Source organism: Pungitius pungitius, chromosome 11, assembly GCF_949316345.1.
Source record: "Pungitius pungitius chromosome 11, fPunPun2.1, whole genome shotgun sequence".
Taxonomy (NCBI): Eukaryota; Metazoa; Chordata; class Actinopteri; order Perciformes; family Gasterosteidae; genus Pungitius; species Pungitius pungitius.
In genome coordinates, this window is record NC_084910.1 from 1237858 (window position 1) to 1260118 (window position 22261).

The window sequence follows — 22261 nt, forward strand, 5'->3', positions numbered from 1 at the left end:
ATCGCCCCTCATAAAAAAAAAGAATATGTGACACAATGTCGATCCACAAAAACATACCTGTTGCTCATTAGAGACCCCAAAATCATCAGGCTGTCCTCCATACTTGCAATGACCTCAGATGTGCTGTCTCCTCTAAGTAGCAGTTCTCCACGAGTTTTAAAGTTGGCAAATGTAAGATTCTTATTGTCCCACTCCGCAATCACCAGCTTCAGCTTCTGCTCGATGTCCCGCTCTTTCACTGCACTGATACAGATATCCTGCGTGCAAACACCTCAAATGTGTTTAGACGTCAGCAATTCAAATAGTAGTGGCCAATGAAATGTAAGAAAATAGGGTTACATTTAGGGGACATTTATAATGATCCCCAAAGAATTTTGATACATTCGAATATACGGAAGTCAAAAGAAGACAACTATGTGTATTTTGGACTTTAATGTAGAGGAGTACCACTAATTCTAGTCAGAATGCGGATTATAGATGATCACAATATAAGGATAAAATTATTATCTATAGCCAAACTGACTAATATGGTGCTGGTATTGAAAACATTTAGTTGGTGCAAAGATTTATGCTCACTGTATTGCAGGAATTATATGAAGATATATTGCATTTACACAGTGTTAATATCATACATTACTTACATTCAATAAAACTCAAAGAAACATAACATTCATAATTGCTTGAGTCACTGTTTACAATACAAAGGAAAGGCACTCTTATGAGCTTGCAGAGGTAACTCGTTATTCATTCTTACCTCAATCTCCTCTTTATACTTGAGCAGAGGAGCCTCCATGATGTTGCGTAGCTTGAATGTTTCAGTTTCCACCTCAAACGTATGCCCAGTCACCTTTGTACAAATCAGATAGACTTCTTGGTCAAGGAGCGGAAATTATTGTCTAATTATTTATGTTTTTGTCAAAACAACAGCTATTATTCTTATTATTATAAGTACTGTTGATGGTGGCTGCAGTAGTAGTTGACGGCCTTGTTTCACGAACCTCTGTGATTCTCTTCCAGTGGCGCGTCATCATAGCTTTGTTTGTCATGAGTTCCAGCAACGGGCAGCACTCATTGAATTCATCAATTGTTGTCTTCAGGTCCATGAAGGCCTGCCACTCCTTTAGAGCACGAGGCAGCTTGCGACACCTTCAGTAAAAGGGGATCAAAATATCAACAAACTCATGGCAACGGTATGTCTTCACAACAAGGGGATAAGGATTCATGATACACCATCCAAAAGCTGTAATTGGGTCTCCATTTGAGACACGTTCATTTTCTCAACGGGAAACCTTTATTGTGTATCCTTGGAGCCTCTGTCCTCTCGGGCATTTGTATAAGTGGATGGAAATGGTGGAATTTAAATGCTTTGTAGAATTCATGCCGTGCTTCACAGAAAACCATTTACAGTATAATTCCAGGAATATGGCTTTTTCCATTATTTAACTTAGATACTCTTTTATTTTGCAAATAGTAGTCTGAGAATTGAATAATCATGTTGAATGGTCTTGTTTTTCTGTGTTCCAGTTGAGTAGAGGGATAATACATTTCTGTGTCTCACAAAACTCTACTGGGAATTTTACAATTTAGAAGTAACATTAATTTAGCAGTGAATAAACCATGTACCTGGTCTGAATGTCCAGTAGCTCGCTATTGATCTTCTCAATGTGGATATCAGCCCAAAGGATATCATAGTAACCATTGACTGTTTCAATGACATTGTTGTAAAGTCCATATAACTTCTGCAGCAGAGCCAGCTGCTTCCTAATCTCCAACAACTGGGGATGCTGAGTAACAGGAAGTCCAAACAGCTCCTCTCCGCTTGTGTAAGTAATGTACTTCCTGAACAGGTTGTCAAATCGATTCTAAAGAGGAGAAGAATTGTAAAGTACAAATCAGTACACAGTACACAGTTCAAGACCCAAGCTACGAACGCGCCTACTGAGTAAATAATGAAATGAATTATCACTCCCACCTCAGATGGTCAAAAACAAACCTGGAACATGATGAGTCTATCACTGGCATCCTGAGGAGCAAGTCCAACCACCATGGGGCCGTCCTGAAGCAGAGAGGATGAGTGAGTCTATCACAGCTAAACGCTTCATTCATGTATTCATTATCTGGGTTAGGTCATATTCTTTGGCATTTATTACTCCAGATCCTGATTTTATCCTGTAGACCTACAAACTGTCGACATTGTGTCAGCCCAAATGTAATGTAAGATAAATGGCTGGAGGGGACGATGGCGCTTGTGCACACATGCGTTTCCTGTGTTCTGTGTCTTTAACCTTGTCATAATCCTGGTAAAAGTGTTGACAGTCCTCCACGAAGGTCTCCACATTGCTGAGTAGCTCCCCTCTGAAGTTGGGCTGGAGGGCCACCAGCTCGTTCTGTACCTCTGTGCTCCGGGACAGCAGCTTCTCCCAAGTGTAACGCAGCGTGTCCACCTTGTCAGCCTCCTCTTTCGCTACAGACAGCTCATATTTATGAAGCATAGCATAGGACTCCTATGAGGACAGAAAAAAAAGAAAGAAAAGTATTTCACCTGACATCTAAATATATTGTCATCAAACGTTTACATACTACATGTAAGCGCTTATACGTGTCCTTTCTACTTCCATTCAGCTTTGGCTACAGGACTCTGTCCTGTTCTCATGTGCCTTTGTGTGGACAGGGGGTACAAAAGAGTGGGTGCAGTGTTCACCTCTACGGGACCAAGTAGAAAATCGGTAGATATCTGCTGCTCTCTGATCTCCTTCAGAGATGCCATTGCAATGCGGATGTCATCCAGGTCTTTGATCTGTCGATTCAGTTTTTTTCCTGCTTCGTCAACAAAAGCAAAGATCTGCTCCATGTCTGAGCGATACTTCCTGCTACAGTACAGTCCGTAGTTCACCATCCAGTTCTTGGTTTCAGTAGTGAGGGACATCTTCAGGTCCGCTGGTACAATAAATACATGTAAAGATGCAGGGAAAACATTAGTTGGAGATCAATTCTTATCAGTAGAAGAAATATTGTGTTGTATTGCAAACCTAACCTGTGAATAGAGCCAGCGCTCCGACAGCAATGACTTCTGGTTCTGAGTTTATTTCCATCTCCAAATCTCGATAGTAAATAATCCGGCTCTCAAACTCTGATAGTAAGGGACTGCCCTGAACAAATCTGTGACAAACACAAACCAAAAAAGCATGGACATGACACCGTTTTCCTTTGCATAGAAACCAAAACTGTTGATTCTCAGTGGTAAGAATGACACATGAATAACAGTCCGTCATTCAGTTCCTCATACTTTCGCATGGTGTCTTCGCGGTCCATCCTCCAGATGTGATGGTAACGGCTGAAGCGGTCCAGAGCACTCATCGCTTCCTGTAAAATAGCAATGGTATGCAATGGGTAGGTATTAAACATGCAACATTATGATTTGAAATACGATGAGTTTTCTTTATTGGTAAATTTAAAAAAAGATGCTTAAAACTGTTGAAAAAGCAAAAATATAGAGTATAACATTTCAATACAAAACATTTAAAAACAAACAAATAGACATATCAGATTTATTTTACTTAATTCTGCAGACGCAAGGCCAATTTTGTGCATGCTCCAGTGAAATATCTTGTTATTTAATGTTATTTAAGGACATGTACCTTTTTGGTTGAGCTGATTGAAGTGCTGAGTACAGACACTAGTTTGATTATCTCCTTGTTGTCAGACACACTCTTGTAGTAGTTTCTCGCCTGAAATGCGATTACCTGGATCACAGACGCCGAAATATCTGAGGTGCTGCCGTCTGAAAGGTAAATGGTTTAGAGAACAGAATTCATGTTGAGGTTAGGGTGCGATGGATGAAACATAAAAAACAACTTGGAATCTCTCATATACCATATCAAATCAATACAAGATGTTTCAGTAAGAATCTTGTAATAATAAATAATGTTGCTGATGAAGTGGAGTCTTGCAGTTTTAAGTGTGGACACTGTGGAATTAATCCTTCAAACTAAACCCACGGGTGAAATGCTCATCACCAAATTTCATGTTTCTCCAAGTTAACCAGGGTGTAATGAGACCGAAAGATTGCTCTTCCAAGATGTGATCATAAAATGTCTTTTGTTTAAATGTCTTCCGGCTAAAAGCCACTATTGAGGCCATTTTCATCGACACATTTCAGCAGATTTGGTTTTGCTCTGCTGAGTTGTGAAATAAGGAGATCTGAGTAACCATATAGTATATATATATATTGTTATTATATATATTGTTGTTGAGCTGTATTGTGTCCCCTCATACCAGCCAGGCTCCTTAATGTTGTTGCTCCATCCTCTGATTCACTCTCAGAGGAGTCCAGTTTCAGAGCCGCCATACGTCTTTCATTCATTTTTCTCTGCAAAAGGGGAAACCAACGTGAAGAAAAACTTCCGCATTTGTTTGACTACAGCACAGTAAAAACATCTGTCCAAATAGTGGTGCAAGGAAGGGTGGGTGAGTGGTGGCGTTCATCAGAAGTATAAATCTGTAACCACTTGTCAGAAATGATTGCTTCCTTCATCAGGTTGAACCCACCTTTGAGATCCTCTCTTTGCTCCACTGGCTGACTCCTTTGCTGACACTGACTACACACTCTACAACCCGGTTGAGAGCCTGTTGGACTTCCTCCAGAGCTGGAACCATGGCGATGTTAGGAATAGAGAGGGTCACATTGACTCTGAAGATGGCCGGCTGGCCGCTGTCTTTTTCACGACTGGGTGAGTCACCTTCAGCTTCAAAAGGGTTAGAGAAGAGCGGCTCTGATACAGTGAGATGGGGTTCAGAAATGGACATTTTATGAGCTCAGTGCAAAGAAAAAGAAAGACTCACCCAAGAAATGCATGAGCGAGGAGGCGTGAATGCGCTTGCGCAGCATCTCCAGGGTATTACGTGTCAATCTGAGCAAAGCATCCACGTTGCGGTGGTTGAAGTAGGAAAGCAGCTCCTGGGCTTCCTCCTCCATCACTTCAATCAAGTCCCTCTTCATCTTCATCCTCCCCAGCAAAGGAGAGGAAGGGCCGACGCTGGCGGGATGAAGCAAGGTGGTCCTAGAAAAGAGGCGGCCCTCTGAGCGGCCTTCTTCCTCACCTGAGGAGACACGTTTACAGTGGACAGGAACACCTGTTTAGTTCTGCTCTAAAATAGCACATACAGGTAGAAACACAAGTTCTACGGCACCTTTTGGTATCCAAATCTATTTGATTTCAGAAGATTAGTTAGTGTACCCTCACTGTCGATATGGTCAATGGTCTTGCTCTCAGCGCCGCTTTCTTCCTCCACCTTCTCCGCCTCTTCCTTCCGATTGTGGTCAAACTCCAGCAGCATGTTGATCAACTCATTGGCGGCCTCCTCCACTAGGGAGCTCTTAGTGTTGAGACTCTGGGCTTGTCTTATGCACAGGTCCTATACAAATGTTTATGTATGACATGGCCCTTGTATATGCAGCAGAGTATTGACAAGGGTTAAACAATACATCAACTACAATTTAACTCTTGGTATAGCATTTTTTCCTGAATACCAAGGGAACATTCACAGCAAAAGAATATGCAAATGACATTTGAAGAAAGTTGTCATTGCTTGTCATTTCGCTTTGATTTATGCCGAAATAGAACTGCAATTAAGTTGTCTGGGCACAAAATCAAATAACGTTAGCTATAATTACTCAGGGACTCGTACAGAGAAATGGACATCCGATGGCATAGGTTGGGATACACGAGTCAAAGCGTACTTCAAATCATTGTGATGCGCAATATAATGTGATGTTGTTACCAGGAAAACTAAAACAGTTATTCCATCCCTTTAATAAATCAGGATTGATGACTGCTAGTGAACCACTTTATGCCTATCCACAAGCAGTGTCACAAGAAGTATAAAACAATGGCCTTCAATGGTGAGCATATTAATACATGTTGTGCAAAAGTCTCCATTCATGTTATTGATAATTAAATTGATGTATATGCAGGTAAGTACAAAACTTTTGGTTTTAAAAAGCATTAAGTTGCAGCATGAAATACAAATTTGCACGTGAGCATGACATCTATAAAATAATAGCACGCCGGCTGGGGGTGTATCATGCCTTGGAGTCTGAGAAAAATATAACTATAGCTACATATAATAGTGTTATTTTGTTTGAAACAGACTGTCCTTACCCTGGTGGTCTGAACAAACTGCTCACAGGTGAACGGTTCATCATCTGGCAAAACGCACAGCGTGGATTCACTCATCTCCTGCAGTACTGCATCTATCCTAAACGCCACCAAGTCATTCACTCTGTCCATCAGCAGCTCAAGGTCAACTGGAGGGAAATGAGAAGGACACAGACCCACAGATGAGGCGGAAAGCAAGGAAGAGCATTGCCGGGAGGGGTGGTGGTGAAAGAGTGAGCAAATAAATGGATGAAGGGAAAAATTACAGAATGTTTGATCCCGCTGGATTTTTCTTACCCAAAGCCTTGTCGATGCGGCCGAGGTACTTGTCTATATTCAGTGAAGTCCAGTTGATGGAGGTCAAACCTGACTGTATAGCCTCATCCACCTGCCAAGTCATTGATTTATGGGGATACAATTTTTTTTAAATAAAAAACAATAACATATTTCAATTTAAACCTGCAATGAATGCGTATTTGGTTGTTATGATCAGGACTGATAACTCGGCAAAAGTCAAAGATAACATCACTGCTGTCAATTTTCAGACTGCAGAAAAAATCTAAAAAATTAAGTACAAGTGTTATCTGTAATTATATTAATCACAAATGTATGTTAACAGTACCAATTACATTAAATTAGCATACAAAACACCTGCAGGATATGGATTTTAGTTGAAATGTGACTTGGATAATAGCATAAGTACATCTTACCTTTGCCACATGTGGCATGGCAAGCTGTTCAAAAGCACACTGAATCTTTGACCGCACTCTGGTGTTCTCACTCAACATGAACTGGAAGGGGAAATAGATATAGATCAATGGAGAATGTAGTCATTGACATTATTTACCTCTATATAAGTGTCATTTTATTTCAGAAAAATATGACACAGGATATTGTCTTTTATAATGAATAAATGCACAACTCCAACCCTCACAATGCTATTTTAAGTTATGTATTGTAGCAGATGTGTAAAATGTTGTGTAATATCCACCTGTAACTTGTTGTAGTTCTGTTTCAGCGCGTCCTGTTTCTGCCGTAACAGAGCCGCAAATGGTGGAATCTCCAAATTCATCCTCGTCATGCAGTTCGCCTCCCTGATCTGTGTCAGGATCTCCGGGTCAAAGTTCACAAACAACTTCCCTGTCTCTGGAGATCTGACCAGCAGAGAGGCCTGGAGGCCCACCCGAGCATCCTCCATCTGGGCAGGAGGCATCAAGGTGGGCATCGTAGCAGTAGCAGAAAAGGAACGAGAAGAGAGGGATTTGGTGTGGATGAGACGTGACGTCCATGTTGTGATCGGACTGTTGATGTCCATATTTTATTTGCTTTCGTCTACCTTCGTCATCCAGCTGTGATGGTAGAGCATCTCAAACTCCAACAGGACCCTGGCGGCCCTGTTAAAACTTTTGATGATCCTCTTGGCCTCTGGTGTGGAAAGAACACCAGGATGCTGCAAAGGGATAGAAGGCAAGCCGCTGAATAACTTTGGAAAATGTGCCGATGATCCTACTGGGAATCTGAACAAACCGAAACAACACAGAGGCTTAACCAAACGTAATCGCAGAGAGGCAGAAATCCAATATTACCTGTTGAAAGAGATCCATGGGACCCTGGATCCTGCTTGACAGCTGCCGGGCCCACATGATACGGCCTGCCACGGGGGGCAAGTCCCGGCCAATGGGGGGATCCAGTTTCTGCTTCATGTAGATACGGGACACCATCTCAATGTCCCGGCCATAGTTCTGCAGAATATGCTGGTATTTCTCGTCGATGCCGAGGTCTGGGATGCCCAGTCTGTTTCAAGTCAGTCCGAATAGAGAAGTTGTTCAAATGTAGACGACCATTATTAGAACAAAACAGGATGAGAGTAATAACTCAACAATGGCAACATTCCTTTGATATGCTAGTAATGTCAGTGAGCCAGCATGCACAGAAAACAACCTGGAACTAGAAAACCTTGGTGAAATGACCACTACTCAAGTTGATGGGGACATGAATAAGAGATTTTATATTTTATATGAACATGCATTGGGTGAGACAAAACGCTACAAATAAAATGGTTTACCGTTCAAATTTCTTCAGCACATTCAGAGCTCTCTCTGTATTGTGGATTTTTTCAAAGATGCTATCCATGAAAGTCTTCAGCTGGTTCTAGAAGTACAAGGACAGATAAAACAGCGTAGTGGGATTTTTAAATACAAATGCATTCCCCCCAAAAACTGGTTTCCACTGTGTGCTCACAATAGTACAACAAGATAAGACACAGGTGTTTTCACCGATTGCCAAACGGAACCTCGGCATTAATGATCCCATGTTCATCAGAGTATTGCCCCATCCAACTTCAACCTGAGCAGATCCCCAATCAGCAATGATAACCGAAGACGCGAGTGTGAATGGGAAGGCTTTTTAATTGTACAATTTGTTATGTTTGTTATATTTTACACTTACATGAAGCTCTGAGGTGTTGTTGCAGAATTCTTCATAGTCAGCATCAAAATCTGTTCTTCTCTGGTCAAGGAAACTGTAATGTTTTGTCTTCATGTTCAGCACAATAGCCTGTGAGACACACACACAAAAAATAAACACACACTAACTTCTATTGTTATTGTTTTATCACATTGTTCTGCTGCGGGAAAATCTGAGCTTGGTAAAATGGAAATGCTGCAGTTCCGTTTTTCTTGAATCCCAATTCTTTGACCAACTGTGCTTCCTCACACTGACATTATCAAGGTATCGATCATCTTAGTCTGGGAGTTTATCTGGGTTTTGAAATGGCAAAGGACAAACAGAGTATATAAGAGATATAACAACAAATATTGGTTCACTGTTGATGTTCCATGCAGTTAGTCTCCTTATAGTATCAAAACTACATGTTTTGTGAATTTTAACACTGCATGCTGTCTACTATGAAAATACATTACTAAGAACTGGCAGAAAGAAATTACCTCCCATTTTCCCTGCATTTCTGCAGTCTGTGCATCCAAGGCAGCAGAAACAAACACAGCTCATATCAATATACATCACCAGACTACTTTTTGTCATTTTCAGATTAGATTTAAAAGGAAACAATCAATACTTTCATGACCATTCCACTTCAGGCAGAGAGTACACATTATCATGGTGTGACTTGTTGATAACCAGGACATTCTGATGTAAATGTGAGACACAAAAAATATCACATTTTTTAACAGTCCAGATATCCATGCCAAATTTAACAACTTTTTGAATATGATAAAGCCCCCAAAAAGGCCCGCGGTTTGTGAGAAGAATAATAATTCCTTGAAATACAATAGGTTCCTCTACGACTAGTCACTAATAACATTTTCATCCACCCTGACATGCCAACAAGTCAATGAATGCCGGAGGAAATACAGCCTCAGATGGCTGAAAGTGGCATTTCATCAGTTAATGGAATGTCTCTCTGTGTTAACATTATAACGTTTTGTCAACAATCTGATCACTCACTTGAAATCTGGTGGCAAAGGTCTCCAGCCCTTCAATCTTTGAGTCCTGCAGGGCAGAGTAGGTCGAAATGGTGCTGAACATTTTCAGGATCTTGTCGAGTCGTCGCTGGAACGTGTCAAACTTCCCAAAAATGTACATCTCACTGAAGTCAAACTGTCTCTCTGAAGGAGTCGTTTCCAGCCTCTCCTTTGTCTTATGGAAATACCGCTGATACTCCTGGACAGAAGTCAACACAAACACTTTAGTTTTCATCCATCCCTCCTAGTAGCGTGGGAACTCACTTTCCATTCTTAATATTTCTTATATCATGGCAATGACATTGTATCTACGTAAGGCGCAACCTCTTGCATTTTATGCTATAACTCTTTGTGTTGTGTGAAAAAACATCAATTTCAACACTACTCATAGATTCTACACTGTGCTGCAAACAAACCACACTTGACGTGAATGTAAACACAGAAAACCTAAAAGAATTACATTTGAAGCATTCTACCAATAAGAAATACCTGGTTTAGGTGGATGGCAGCCTTTATTTTGTCAGCTACAACTTGCTGAGGCTGGTCCCATATTGAATTAGAGCCGTTATTGGTGATGTATGCTTTGCAGGCTGTGATCATCTGGTTTGTCACCTGCAGGTATTAATGGGTACGGTGAAAGATAGATATACATTTAATTCTCTGCGGATACAAACAACTTGCGAAAATAAACTACATTTAGTTGAAATAGCTAAATATTAGTGCACATATCATCATGAGAAAACATGTTGGAAAAGGTCAAAGGTGCCATCAGAGCACTAGCATTGTTGTTTGGTCCATGAAACGTGTTTTCTGTTCATATCACATACTTTTGATCATAATTTCTTTTTCAATTTGTGTCAATGTAACAATGCCCTCAGTAGAGACCACATGAATGGTTCAATGGTTCATTTGTTTCATTATCCAGACTGTAGCCAACCGCTCTGCTGAATCCTACAGTTCATGACACAAATCCATCTCATCATTGTTGCATTGTGCAGAATAGTAGCCAATCCTACCTTGACAAAAAGCGATGTAATCTCTTCTGATGTGTTGTAGTAGCGAGAAATACTGTGAATCATCCGGATGGCATTGATCAGACCTGGGATTGCATCCACCATCGACACCTGGGGTGAAACGGAAAAAAAGCAGGTGAGTGTTTGTAATTAATTGCACACATGGACATGAAGAATTGCATTTGTGTAACTCAGCATTCACACAACTGACAGTCAAACACTGACCCAGTATACGAGTACATTGAGTTCTGCAGACCAATTCATTTCTCATCAGATTATTGAGGTTTTCTTACAGGGTCACTGTTGTAGAGTGGGTCACAAAACCTCTCCAGGCTGTAGAGGTACTTGACATTATCTTTGGCTTCATTGGCTGCGTCGGTGATCCGTGTGTCCAGTTGCCGCCATGACTAAACAAACAAAGTCTTGTTGCATTTAATGTGAGACTGTGTCACACTGAACGTTACGGTCTTTCGCCAACACATGTTGAAACAAAAGGAGAATGGGAAAAAATGGGAAAAAATGTGTTGTTCATAGTCAGTAAAACTTGGCATGTGGCAGACCTTTATGAGTTTAGATTTGGCCATCAAGAGCACACCCAGTACAGCCTTGACATCAGGGCTTTTAAGTTGGTCCAGAAGGTAGTTGAAGCGTGACATTCGTTTCTTCCAGTGGTCCAACTCGGCCCGAGGGCCCAGGTCATCAGCCTCTTTTCTCAGCTGGTCACTCTTTGCCAAGACCTGGAGAACAGATGCACTTTATAACTGCTCCGTGCAGTTTACCCTCTGCTTTGTCTCAGTCTCATGTATTCCCTTGAGTCATTTTATAGTTTTGGATCTCTCCCCAACAGACCGTAATTCAATTTGGATCATTGAATGTTAAGAGTTTTGAGAAAACTATAACTATAACATAAAATATGTACTTGAATGTTGTTGGGTGCAAAAATTCTCAAGTCAATATTTAAAAAGCAAATCAAAGATAAAACACACTTTGCATCTGGCCTCCGAAATAACATCTTTTATTTTAGGGATCCACGTATCTTTAAACATTTGTTGTCCCAGCTACATGAAGAGATTAGCACATATCCATTCAAATGTTTGTTTTTCACTTAACCTGTTCAGCTTCAAGCGATACTAATATCATTGATGGATATCAGTATAGATACCGTTTATATTTACCGTGTTTATAATCTGGCCACAGGCTTCTCTGCACCACAGAGAACAACATCCCAGCGGGTGCAATAAAAGTGATAGAAAAACATCTTACCTATTACTGAACACATCTCACCTGCTCTATCTGTTTGATCCAGACTTTCATGCAGGCTTCTATCTTTTCTGTGGTCTCTGTGCTGTTGGCTGCTGACATGTAGTCTGATGGGCCTTTAAGCACCCGCAGGTCAAATGTGTCACACTCTTGCAAGGTGACCTGGAGGCAAGTTATGACATGGTTTATTTTTGTTGCTGAAAGTGTGTCAACTCAAGTTTGTACATGAAATGCATTTGAAACTAGAGGCTTTGTTTGAAGCAGGCTGTTTACAGTTGCATCCTGCAAGTCACTATTTAAATGAAACATGGCTGTAATGATAAAAGGTTCACACATTATTATCTATAATAGATAATATATTGTCTATTATAACGCGGGTAGATTAAATCCAGCGCTCTGGTTGGTTGAGAGTGAGTCACGAGGGGTACATTATTGAACGATAATGCACACATTGACCTGAGCGTTCCATATCACTGCGCACTCAAAGTAACGCGTTAGGTTTTGCGCGACCGTTAGCTGACATTTTAGCTTTTAGCTCGGTGGCGACCGTTAGCTGACATTTTAGCTTTAGCTCAGTGGCGGCCGTTAGCTGACATTTTAGCTTTTAGCTCGGTGGCGACCGTTAGCTGACATTTTAGCTTTAGCTCGGTGGCGGCCGTTAGTTGACATTTTAGCTTTTAGCTCGGTGGCGACCGTTAGCTGACATTTTAGCTTTTAGCTCGGTGGCGACCGTTAGCTGACATTTTAGCTCGGTGGCGACCGTTAGCTGACATTTTAGCTTTTAGCCCCCGGAAATCCCACAAATTATCGTTTTGAGGCAATGCCAGCTTTTCATAAATAAATTTTTCCTCTAGACTGATTAAATGCGATACAAAACGTTTGGTGGCTACAACTATTTTGTGCTGAAATGCAGCCATTTACTTACCATTTAAAATTTCGCTGGTAACCGTGTTGTAAAAGCAATAAGGTACTTGAGGCAGTACTTTACCGTCCAATAATGTAGTTGGAGGGTGCGCGTCGGGCCTAACCACACCCACGAACTGTTACATTATTGGAAGATAAAGTACAGCCTCTCGTACCTTATTGCTTTAATATAATATGTTTTTTCAAAGCAATCTAGTTCAAGCATGGATGTGATATCTGGTGGCTGAACTTGAACCAGCTTTTGAAGTCGAAAGAGGTTTCTTTGTTGGATATTTTATAACTAAACTCTCACACGAATGACCATCATTCTTGTCTTTGTTACAGAGTATGTTCCTTACCTTTTCTTGCAGGCTCTCCTGAGCCCCAGTCAACACAGACACAAAGCTTTCCAACGACGATATGAAGTCCTGTTTGACAGTCTGGGCGTGAGGACCATCCGGCTCCCCCCAGCCGTGGTTCATTTTGCTCAGTGTTGGGATGAAGATCTCGGAGAGCAGCTGCTCCACACTTTTTAACAGACCCACCTCCGTTGTGTCCAACATATTAAAATTCACGTCCTGGACATGAAATGAGATGTGTCCAAAGGGGCAGGAAAATGGCACAGGAAAAATATATTTGATTATTTTCGTCTTTTGAAAAGCAAAAGTTATTGTTGAAGCATGAATTCAAGTGTTGGGATAGTGATCATACTGCACTGTTGGATCTATTTATTTTTAAGTGACTGGGTACATTTGCTCAAGAGAGGTGTTTTTTTTTTTCTCGTGGTGATTTTTTCACATCTGTGGGATAAAATGACCTGTTAAAGTCCATTCTTGGTTAAAGGCTCTGGTCTTGCTGTTCACATTCCTCGTTTTGGGGAGCGCTGTGTGATTTTGACTGTTCAGCCTCTCCTCCAGGCTCTCGCGGCGGTTAATGTGTCACTCAAGCCGCGATGCTTATCGGAATACACATACAATACACATTTGGGATTTCCTGAACTGCTGAACTAGTGTCACAAAGACATGAATATGTGCGCTAGTAGAAATAGAAGCACAAAATGTGATAATTCTCAATTTATATGAGAAAAAAAAAACACCGCTCAAGTTTTCATGGCTTTTGCCGACATTACATTGACATTAACTTCCTGGTACTTCCCCTAACCACAACCAGCCCGATCCTAACCCAATCATGAATCATGTCTTGGAAACTGCATTTCTATCCCTATAGCAGTTTTCTCGGTTTTAACTAATCTATGTCCCCACAAGTCATGACACCGTGTCCACAAACACGCCAGAGTTGTCCTTCCTGTCCCCCGTCTTGTAGTAAACATGCCCATTCATCAGTGGTGGTGACTAGCTTTGCGACTGATGATCAGCAGGCGATCAGCGAGAATCAATAGGAAGAATTGCCGGTAATATCCAAGTGCTATCGTCCCCCTATTCTTTCTCTAGAACTGGTTCAAAGATGCCGTTTGAGATTTATCGCGCAAATGGGTTGGAAGAGAAATTACTCCAGAAGGAAAAGGAATCACAAAATGTTATTTTCTGTAACATTGAAAGAATCTGTCTGTTTGCATTTGTCATTCACGTGAATCACAAAGCACAAGGCCCCCCCCCACAGTACAGTGACTCACTCTGTGTATGTTCTCAGAGGTGATTGCCTTTGAAATGTTTGCTCTGGTGAAGAAGACACATACTCCGGTGAGCGCCACATCCCTCCCATCCGTCACAAACACTTTGGCGTTGTTGCTACGACCAGGCTGCAGTGAAACGGGCTGAGGGGGCACGGAGGCTGCTGCTGCTGCTGCTTGGACAAAGAACCGGAGGTTGAAAAGACAGACGGGCCGTCACCACTGGCTTGTTTTTAGATGTTGGGTGATGTGCATTTTTGTGACCTTTTCGATTACAAAGTTGCTGTTAACGAAATAAGTTGATTCATACGGTTCCAAAACCTCAACCTAAAATTGCAGAAAATGCCAAATGTCATTTGTCAAGTGTACAAATATTACCTGCTTCAAGTGGCTCTGTGTCCTGATAGTAGAACATGAGGTGCGGAAGACCCTCTGCCACAAAGAATTGTTCCACGCGGTCAATCTGATGAAAGATGAAATGAAAATTAGCCACAACTTTCCCCCATACAGAGACATTGGTTTGCTGCATATGTGCAGCATAAACATGTGCAGCGTGTTGTCCATACAGATTTAAGCAGACATCATTAAAGCTAAACAAAATGTGTAAATACAGGTTACCTGATGCCCCTCCAGTGTGGAATCTTCCACGTCAGATTTATCCAGCCCAAGGCACGAGGCCACAATGCTGAGGATGTAGTCATGTCTCCCATCCAGCTGAGCCCGCTTAGCTTCACGTTCCTCTTTCAACTTTTGCTGAACAAAACACACGGACAATATGAGTTAATAGTCAAGGTGGGCTGTTGGCTTTTCTTTTAAATCACATGACCAAGTGCACAAAGTCTTTTTTTTTATAATATTTCACATACTTTGTAGGTAGTCATGAAGCTGGCTGTTGATAATGACAGATGCCTGATGCTCTCCTGTGGTCCTACACCTTTTCCTCAGACATCATTTGAATAAAAATTTCACTCAAATAACGAACAAACATTTTCAAAGAATCAGTAGAATATGTCACGGATAAGCTGGCATTGCACAGCATCCACCCTTATTTTCTGTGTAGCTCCACACAAGCTCTTCCCCCAACTTCCGAGCACCTGTCCAAAGTCTGCAAAAACAAAACCCCCAGTTTGCAACAAGCTATTTAGGAGGGTGGAACAGTAACGTCAACCACAACGCGTTGCCAGGAAACGCTGCTTAGTAACTCTGGAACAAAGTCTGCCAATAAATGACACGAAACCTGCGGTGCACGGTGTGCCGGCTGCAGGGTGCATTTAAATCCTCTCGTTTACAATTAGCTCCGTCTTGTTTTTAAAAAAAAGGGATGCCTGGAATTATTTCTGGCTTAAAAAGTACTTTTTTCATTGACATCACCATTTTTTAAAAGGCTCTCATCGACGACAAAGCATGCTTAATGTGACTCACCAGGGCAAAAAATCCCTACAGGGCAAAATATAACACAATTGTTAACAGCTGGATTCAAATATAACATTGATGATAAGATATTAACTGGTCAAGTCTCTCGCTCACACTTTGCTCCTCTGCTCTTTCTTCCTTTTCCTTGTATTTTAAGCACACATGTTTGTACGTACTGTTAAATTATGTGGCGTGTAAAAGAAAACTGCAGGACATACTGCATAAATGTGGGCACCAATGGATGATTTTGAGAATCAGACAGGAAAGATGTTTTTTGAGCAATAGATCAGAAAGAACCCTAAATAAATCATTAAAAAAGGATAAATGGAAGATGTCCAAATCAAAAAAAAGGGGAGATGGATAGTATTACAATCAGTAGTTGTGCACAGTGAGGCAATAAATCAATGTGGCAAGAGGGGTGTGAAAATAGAAATAAGACGTGCCAGGAAATAGAGTGAGCAGGGGACATAGGAAATAATATAGCGGGATACAGTAACAGGTCAGGACCTGAGAGACAACAGGCAGTTGAAAAAGGGACAAAAGTCAGCGGAGTTTCGAGTATTATTTCCTGTTAGTTGGGGCCTTGGAATTTGGTCACGTAAAGGTAGAGTTAGGTAAAGTATATATACACACAACAACTAACAAGGTTAGTAAGAGCAGCAACGCATTGGCCTGTATGCAGCTTCAAAGCACTGACAATGACCACACTGACATTCAGGATTGTTATGTGAAAAGAGGCAAAGGAAAAAAGTTTGTCAAGCTGTAGTTTGCCTAAAACATCCAAAAGAAGTATTTTCTGAAACCACAGTTATATTTACCAATCACCAAAAGCTTCTCTCATGAACAGTGGTTGCAAGTTACCTCAACATCTAATTAAGTCAATTCACACATTCACACCCTTTGGCACAATTTTCATTCCAGTCCGGTGGTCTCATTGAGATGGGTGACCTTCAGGTGTAACTTTTCAAAACTAGAAACATTCTAATTCTGAGCAGGTGTGATCCATTAAAATAATTTTGCACATTTAAAAAAAGCTGGATGACACCAAATTTGTTAAAGTTGCCGGAGAAGCTCACGCGCTCACATCACAGGTCGACCTGAAAAAAAAAGCGTGTCAAGCCATCAGTTGCTGGGCAACCAGACGTTTCACACCGTGTCTCCGTCTTTAATTCAAATTGTGTGAACAGTCGACTCAGCTTCAGCCCAGAGGCGAACAATAAAGACACAATGCAGTATGTGGCAAATCATTCAAATAAAGCAGACTAAGATACTGCTGAATGCGATACACAATCACACAAAATACAATGGCCAACAATAACAGACTTCCAGCAGCGACAGGCCTGCACACACAAATGTATTGTTCCACAAACACACACAGATCCATGAAACACCATCTAAAATCGCTTAATAGCAGTCACAAGCAATAATGCCCCAACCAAAATATTCACAGTAGTTTGGCAAGAATTTTGTCTAATAATAAAACATAATATAAATGACTTTCATAAAATAAAATCACACATCAAATCTGAAAATGATTTGGCCCATTTGAATCCCAATTCTTTCCCAAGTTTGATCATTTCCAACATGTAAACGTATGGATTAACTAAAATGGGAGAGGCCCCCCAAATAGCCTACGATTTCCCTTACCCGAATGAGCTTGGACACCGTTTGTTTCCAGAGCTTCTTTCTGGACACCTGCGACATGACGGCTCCTCGCCCCTTCAAATCAAACCCGTCAACGCGCCACGCTTCACTCTGCATCCGCGCAGGGGAGCTGAAGACTATCACCCTCAAAGTAAGTGGTCCTCTCAAGTCCTCAGTGGTGACCGGGTCAGCCACCGGAGCCGAAGATGTGCTTGTTTAATCTTTAATGGCTGTATCTGCCAATAGTTCGTCCAGCTGTGGTCAAGGCAGATGTTTTCAAATAAATGGACAGACACAGAAGGGGAAAGGGTCCCTGTGGCTCATGGACACTCGATTGTGAATTAATAGTCTTATAAGTAAATACTCACAGCCGAACTACACCTGCTAACATGCACACAAAATAAAGACTCACAATGAGGTCTGCAGTTTAGAGAAAATCAGAAGGTACGGTTTGCTTCTTGCGTTAAAAGCCAGTTTTAGTCTCAAAAACAAAAAGGTTTTCTTTTTTAAAACAATAGTACTAGAATATTTTTAATCCACAATTATTTTATTAAATGCTATCGTCAATTCCCTTATATTTAATAAAAGATGTGCAAAAAAGAGAAAGACGGGAAAAAAACACGAAAGTGACCTTAAACTGTCATCTCTTTTCGTTGCTGAGCACAAATTTCCAAATTCTGTAGTCAGCAAATGTAACTCAGTTTGGATGGAAAAGGGTGTTAAAATACAAATGTAACTCTAAAAACCAGACTGATTAAAAAAATAAATAAAAATAAATGCCAATAGAACTCGAGTTTTCCTTCAAATAACTGGTTTGCTGCATGAAGCTTGTGGTTCTTGTGGGAGGCCTGCAGGACCTGCAGAACTCTCAAAAAGGCTTTCATACGTATGCTTTTCTTTTGCTTCAGCCTTGAACGTCTTGAACACATTAATGATAAATTACAGAGCCCAGAAGCCAAGTAGCCGGTAACTTCAGAACTCTTGGGTCACCTTACCTTGTTTTGATAGTCTGGTTTAAAATGCAGCATCGTTAGTCTTTCAGTCTGACACTTCTTTTCAGGTCATTTCACCATCTTAATGCGCTTTGCTTTTCATGACATTTGAGAATTACTGCTTCCAACAAAGAAGACAAGACAGGGAATAAGTGGCTTTGCTACAGTGTGTGAGCAATCGGCCTTCTTATTAGCACACGTGAGAAAGGTTGCTGCCCTGAAATTACGAGAGTGTTGCTCCTAAAAGGGAACCGCGAACTAAATAATGCAGTGTTGGATGACCATTTGTCTGCAAGCTAATCATCGAGGCCCTGCTCTCTTCTTACAAGGCAATTACGACAAAGGCATAGAGAGACGTAGGTGGGGGCTAGTGTGGATAATGCGGGCAGATAACATTTTCAGACACACAGCTAGATGCACACATAGACTGAACATAGTGTCTCTCTGTAGTATGAATTTAAACTTATTATATGACTATACGAGACATTTACCTCTTAAAGGTTATCAGGTTTCACAAACGAGACACCTCTAGGGAGATTGTATGCGTAACCATTATATGCTAACTGACTGATTGTAGTCATGACTGGAGTAGCAGCTACACATGGTAAGAACATAATGGTGACATTTGACAGGCATCAGCATTGTACTTATTTAAATTAATTTCCTGAATAAAGACAACCCATTTTACAACCATCCTTGCACCACAACTGGAATATTGCTTACAGCGTTGTGGCAATGTGGATAACTCGGGGTCTGCCTAATTAATTATTTAAAGCAGAACTTATAAGCAGGCATTTGGTCCTTTCATCAAGTGAAAATCCAAAGCTATGACTTTGCTCTACGTTGTCAAATGTGAGAATTTGCGTTTTGTCTCCTGTGCACATCATCAATCAAAACAATCTACACCTATTACAGTAGTTTATTCAGTAGGGAAACCCTCAGCATTCAGCCAGTGAACACACACACACACACACAGACACATGTGGCCACATACCTCCCACTAATTACTATTTAAAAATTCCATTAGCTTTTACGGTGGCATCCAGCTGATGAAAAGCACAGGCGTCTACACAAGGAGCTGACTGACAGCTGATGTTGAATAAATGATTGAGAAATCTTTGCATTTGAAAGAGGTTGGGTCATCAATTCTTCAATATGCCATGACTGATTTTCTAAGTTGAACCATCTGGTTTTGAGCTGCCATGAAACAGGAGAGTGCCTGTAAATTATATATATGTGCATTGGGGATTCTCAAAAGAAAAACACATAGAAAGAGACCAAATCTGTTTTGAAACTAAACCAGCATGTAGAAAAAAAGACTTTGAGTTCTACCGTTTCTCCTTCAATGTATACGTTATTAATTTGGTTTTAACTGCTCCTGCCACTATTAAAAAAATCTATGACTAAATAATTACTCAACATTATATCTAAAGTCTAATACTGAGCTAATAGAGAAATAGTCTCGTGTCACCACAGGGCAGGATTAACTTTGTAACCTTTACTCACTGCAATCCACAGAGATGACAATTCCCACAAAGTAAAATGTCACCAGCTGCAGTAAAAACATAAAAACAATTCTGGAATATTTGTATCATTTCGAGAATTATTAGCCAGGATTATTTATTTATTTTTAAATGATTGACTCCAATGCATATGGATAGGAGGGAGGGTTTTACTCCTGTAAATCACATGTCATTTCAGACAAACTAAATTAGGACGCAGACATACATTACTGATAACGGTGACTTTTTCAACAATGAAAGTAACAAAGAGCACTAGATGTGAAATATTTGTGAACCATTCCAGCCTTCAAAAAGGTTTATATAACATGTCATCAACTACACACTACCATCTAGTGGTTTGACCCTCACAGTACAACCCACGCATTTCACAATATGCGGCGCTTCAGCTATTTTTGACAAACGCGGGGGCCCCTAGAGTCTAATAATGTGCTTTCAGAGGAATTATCAGGGTGCAGAGGATTTTTTAATTGAAAATTATGTGCAGATTAATTCTAACGCAGGGACATGCAGGGAAACCCTGACTTTAACTTAAAAGGTGCTCAAGGAAGGAAACTCAATCTGATAAATTAGATTTCTGCACACTTAAATCAATGCAGAAAACACTATTTGGGCTATTTTGGTCAAAAGGACTGAATATATGACAAGCATATACACATAACAATATATATGTTTGATGTAAGTCTTCACTCTCATCGTCATGAGTTATGTGCTGCTAAAAACGTTTGACGTTGGGTTTTGTGCAAAGGCTTGTTTTAAAGGCGAAGTTCTACCGACTTAACAATGTGCCAGCTGAGTGAATGGTGAGCAAGTTAAATAATAAACTAATAAAAAGCAATCCTCCAGTAAAAGTGAGTATTTTACAGATATCCAAACAGGCATCAATAAAAGGAAACTAAACCGAACCTGCGTCTCCCTGACTGACTCCACCGGGGCAGCAGCAGCTTGGGTGGGTCGGTTTCTGTGGCTGAAGGACATGGCGACAAGTCTCCCCAAGACAAATGTCTCCTCTATTCACACTTCAAGATACCACGATTCATCCGCGTCAACTTCTATGTTCACAATTTAGATTCTCTTTTTAGATTTGTTTTCCTGGTCGATCCGCACGGCCACGCGCGCATTTTGTCCTGCGGGGAGCGAGTGTTTGTTGGTGGTTTCCAAGGAAACGAGGGGATTTGTTTTAAAGGGTGGGAGTGGGATGGTCCAGAAAGAGGTAGGCAATTTATTCATAGGCTATTTATACACCACTTTCTAAATGCAGGTGCGGTGGAACTACAGAGAGGGAGAGAGACGCAACGTGCCCGAGAAAGATTCCTGTCTGTTACAACGCGACCACCATGACGTCACAAAAAACACAACCAGGAATACCCGTCTCGGGGCTTTACAAGCACCGTGGTGCCCCTGATTGGCCCCTGATTATGTGAACACAACCATGTGAACATATCGGATAAATAAAAATGTGGAGTTTTCATTTCTGGTTTGTGCATTAACCAAGCACATTTTTATTGCTATTTTATATTGAGTAAAGGAAATATGAAAATAAACTGAAGTGGGAAAAACAAGTCCTTAGAAAAACAGCAGAGTTGATATATTATAATGCAGTTAATTCCAAACATAAATGGCGCGACCCATTTGGGAATGGGGGACTTAAATTCGCCTGGATCAACAGAAAACATCGAGCAACTATCTTCGTTTTCACAAAAGTACTGAAAAGCCGATATACGTGTTCGATGAACTTTACTTACTCTTTACTTTACTTTGAATCCCCATTGCCTCGATCTGTGTTCCAGTTTATTATTTTTTTACATGGCGCGTTAGGAAACACCAGCTTGGCATAATTAATTGCACGTGTGCGCGCTGACGGCCCAGCTGCATCCATCCGACTGGGAACGGAACACAGCAACCGACCAGGCGCAGTTCCATGCCAAAATCATGCATGAGGAACCTGAGTATTGATGTGATCGAGGACTTCTGTTTGTGTATTTGTTGCTGTATTTGTGTGATCGAGGACATGTTTGTGTGTTTGTTGCCGTATTTAGTGAAGACCCGTATCACGGTTCGATGTGTAAAAGCCCCCCCTAGAGGGCAGCAGCGCACCGCGCCTCTGTAAAGGTGCCGAGGCGCAGCTGTCGGTGAGAACTGGGTTAGATTTGTGGGGCAAATGACCTCATACTGTAGCATCAGCATCATCATCATCATCATCATCATCAACACTGGGAGATGAAGAGCGAATTAAAAGTGTCCCT

General features: G+C 41.0%; 1 protein-coding gene across 1 annotated transcript in view; it reads right to left on the reverse strand.

The window, feature by feature from the left end:
- dnah5 (dynein, axonemal, heavy chain 5) overlaps positions 1-21129 on the reverse strand; it is a 62571-nt gene extending 41442 nt beyond the window's left edge. Inside the window, exons 1-33 of the mRNA XM_062565398.1 lie at positions 20922-21129; positions 15065-15199; positions 14825-14909; positions 14450-14619; positions 13176-13394; positions 11938-12075; positions 11214-11390; positions 10947-11060; positions 10657-10764; positions 10130-10252; positions 9624-9839; positions 8607-8714; positions 8224-8309; positions 7745-7952; positions 7495-7608; positions 7150-7356; positions 6869-6949; positions 6456-6546; positions 6162-6307; positions 5238-5415; positions 4843-5100; positions 4549-4745; positions 4276-4369; positions 3639-3781; positions 3287-3363; positions 3035-3159; positions 2702-2937; positions 2286-2504; positions 1994-2056; positions 1624-1862; positions 999-1146; positions 755-847; positions 58-257 (exon numbers count right to left, since the gene is read on the reverse strand). Of these exons, the coding sequence (XP_062421382.1) occupies positions 58-257; positions 755-847; positions 999-1146; positions 1624-1862; positions 1994-2056; positions 2286-2504; positions 2702-2937; positions 3035-3159; positions 3287-3363; positions 3639-3781; positions 4276-4369; positions 4549-4745; positions 4843-5100; positions 5238-5415; positions 6162-6307; positions 6456-6546; positions 6869-6949; positions 7150-7356; positions 7495-7608; positions 7745-7952; positions 8224-8309; positions 8607-8714; positions 9624-9839; positions 10130-10252; positions 10657-10764; positions 10947-11060; positions 11214-11390; positions 11938-12075; positions 13176-13394; positions 14450-14619; positions 14825-14909; positions 15065-15199; positions 20922-20993 (4868 nt within the window). The 5' untranslated portion in view covers positions 20994-21129. The remainder of the gene's footprint in view (positions 1-57; positions 258-754; positions 848-998; positions 1147-1623; positions 1863-1993; positions 2057-2285; positions 2505-2701; positions 2938-3034; positions 3160-3286; positions 3364-3638; positions 3782-4275; positions 4370-4548; positions 4746-4842; positions 5101-5237; positions 5416-6161; positions 6308-6455; positions 6547-6868; positions 6950-7149; positions 7357-7494; positions 7609-7744; positions 7953-8223; positions 8310-8606; positions 8715-9623; positions 9840-10129; positions 10253-10656; positions 10765-10946; positions 11061-11213; positions 11391-11937; positions 12076-13175; positions 13395-14449; positions 14620-14824; positions 14910-15064; positions 15200-20921) is intronic.
- Positions 21130-22261: the final 1132 nt, after the last annotated feature.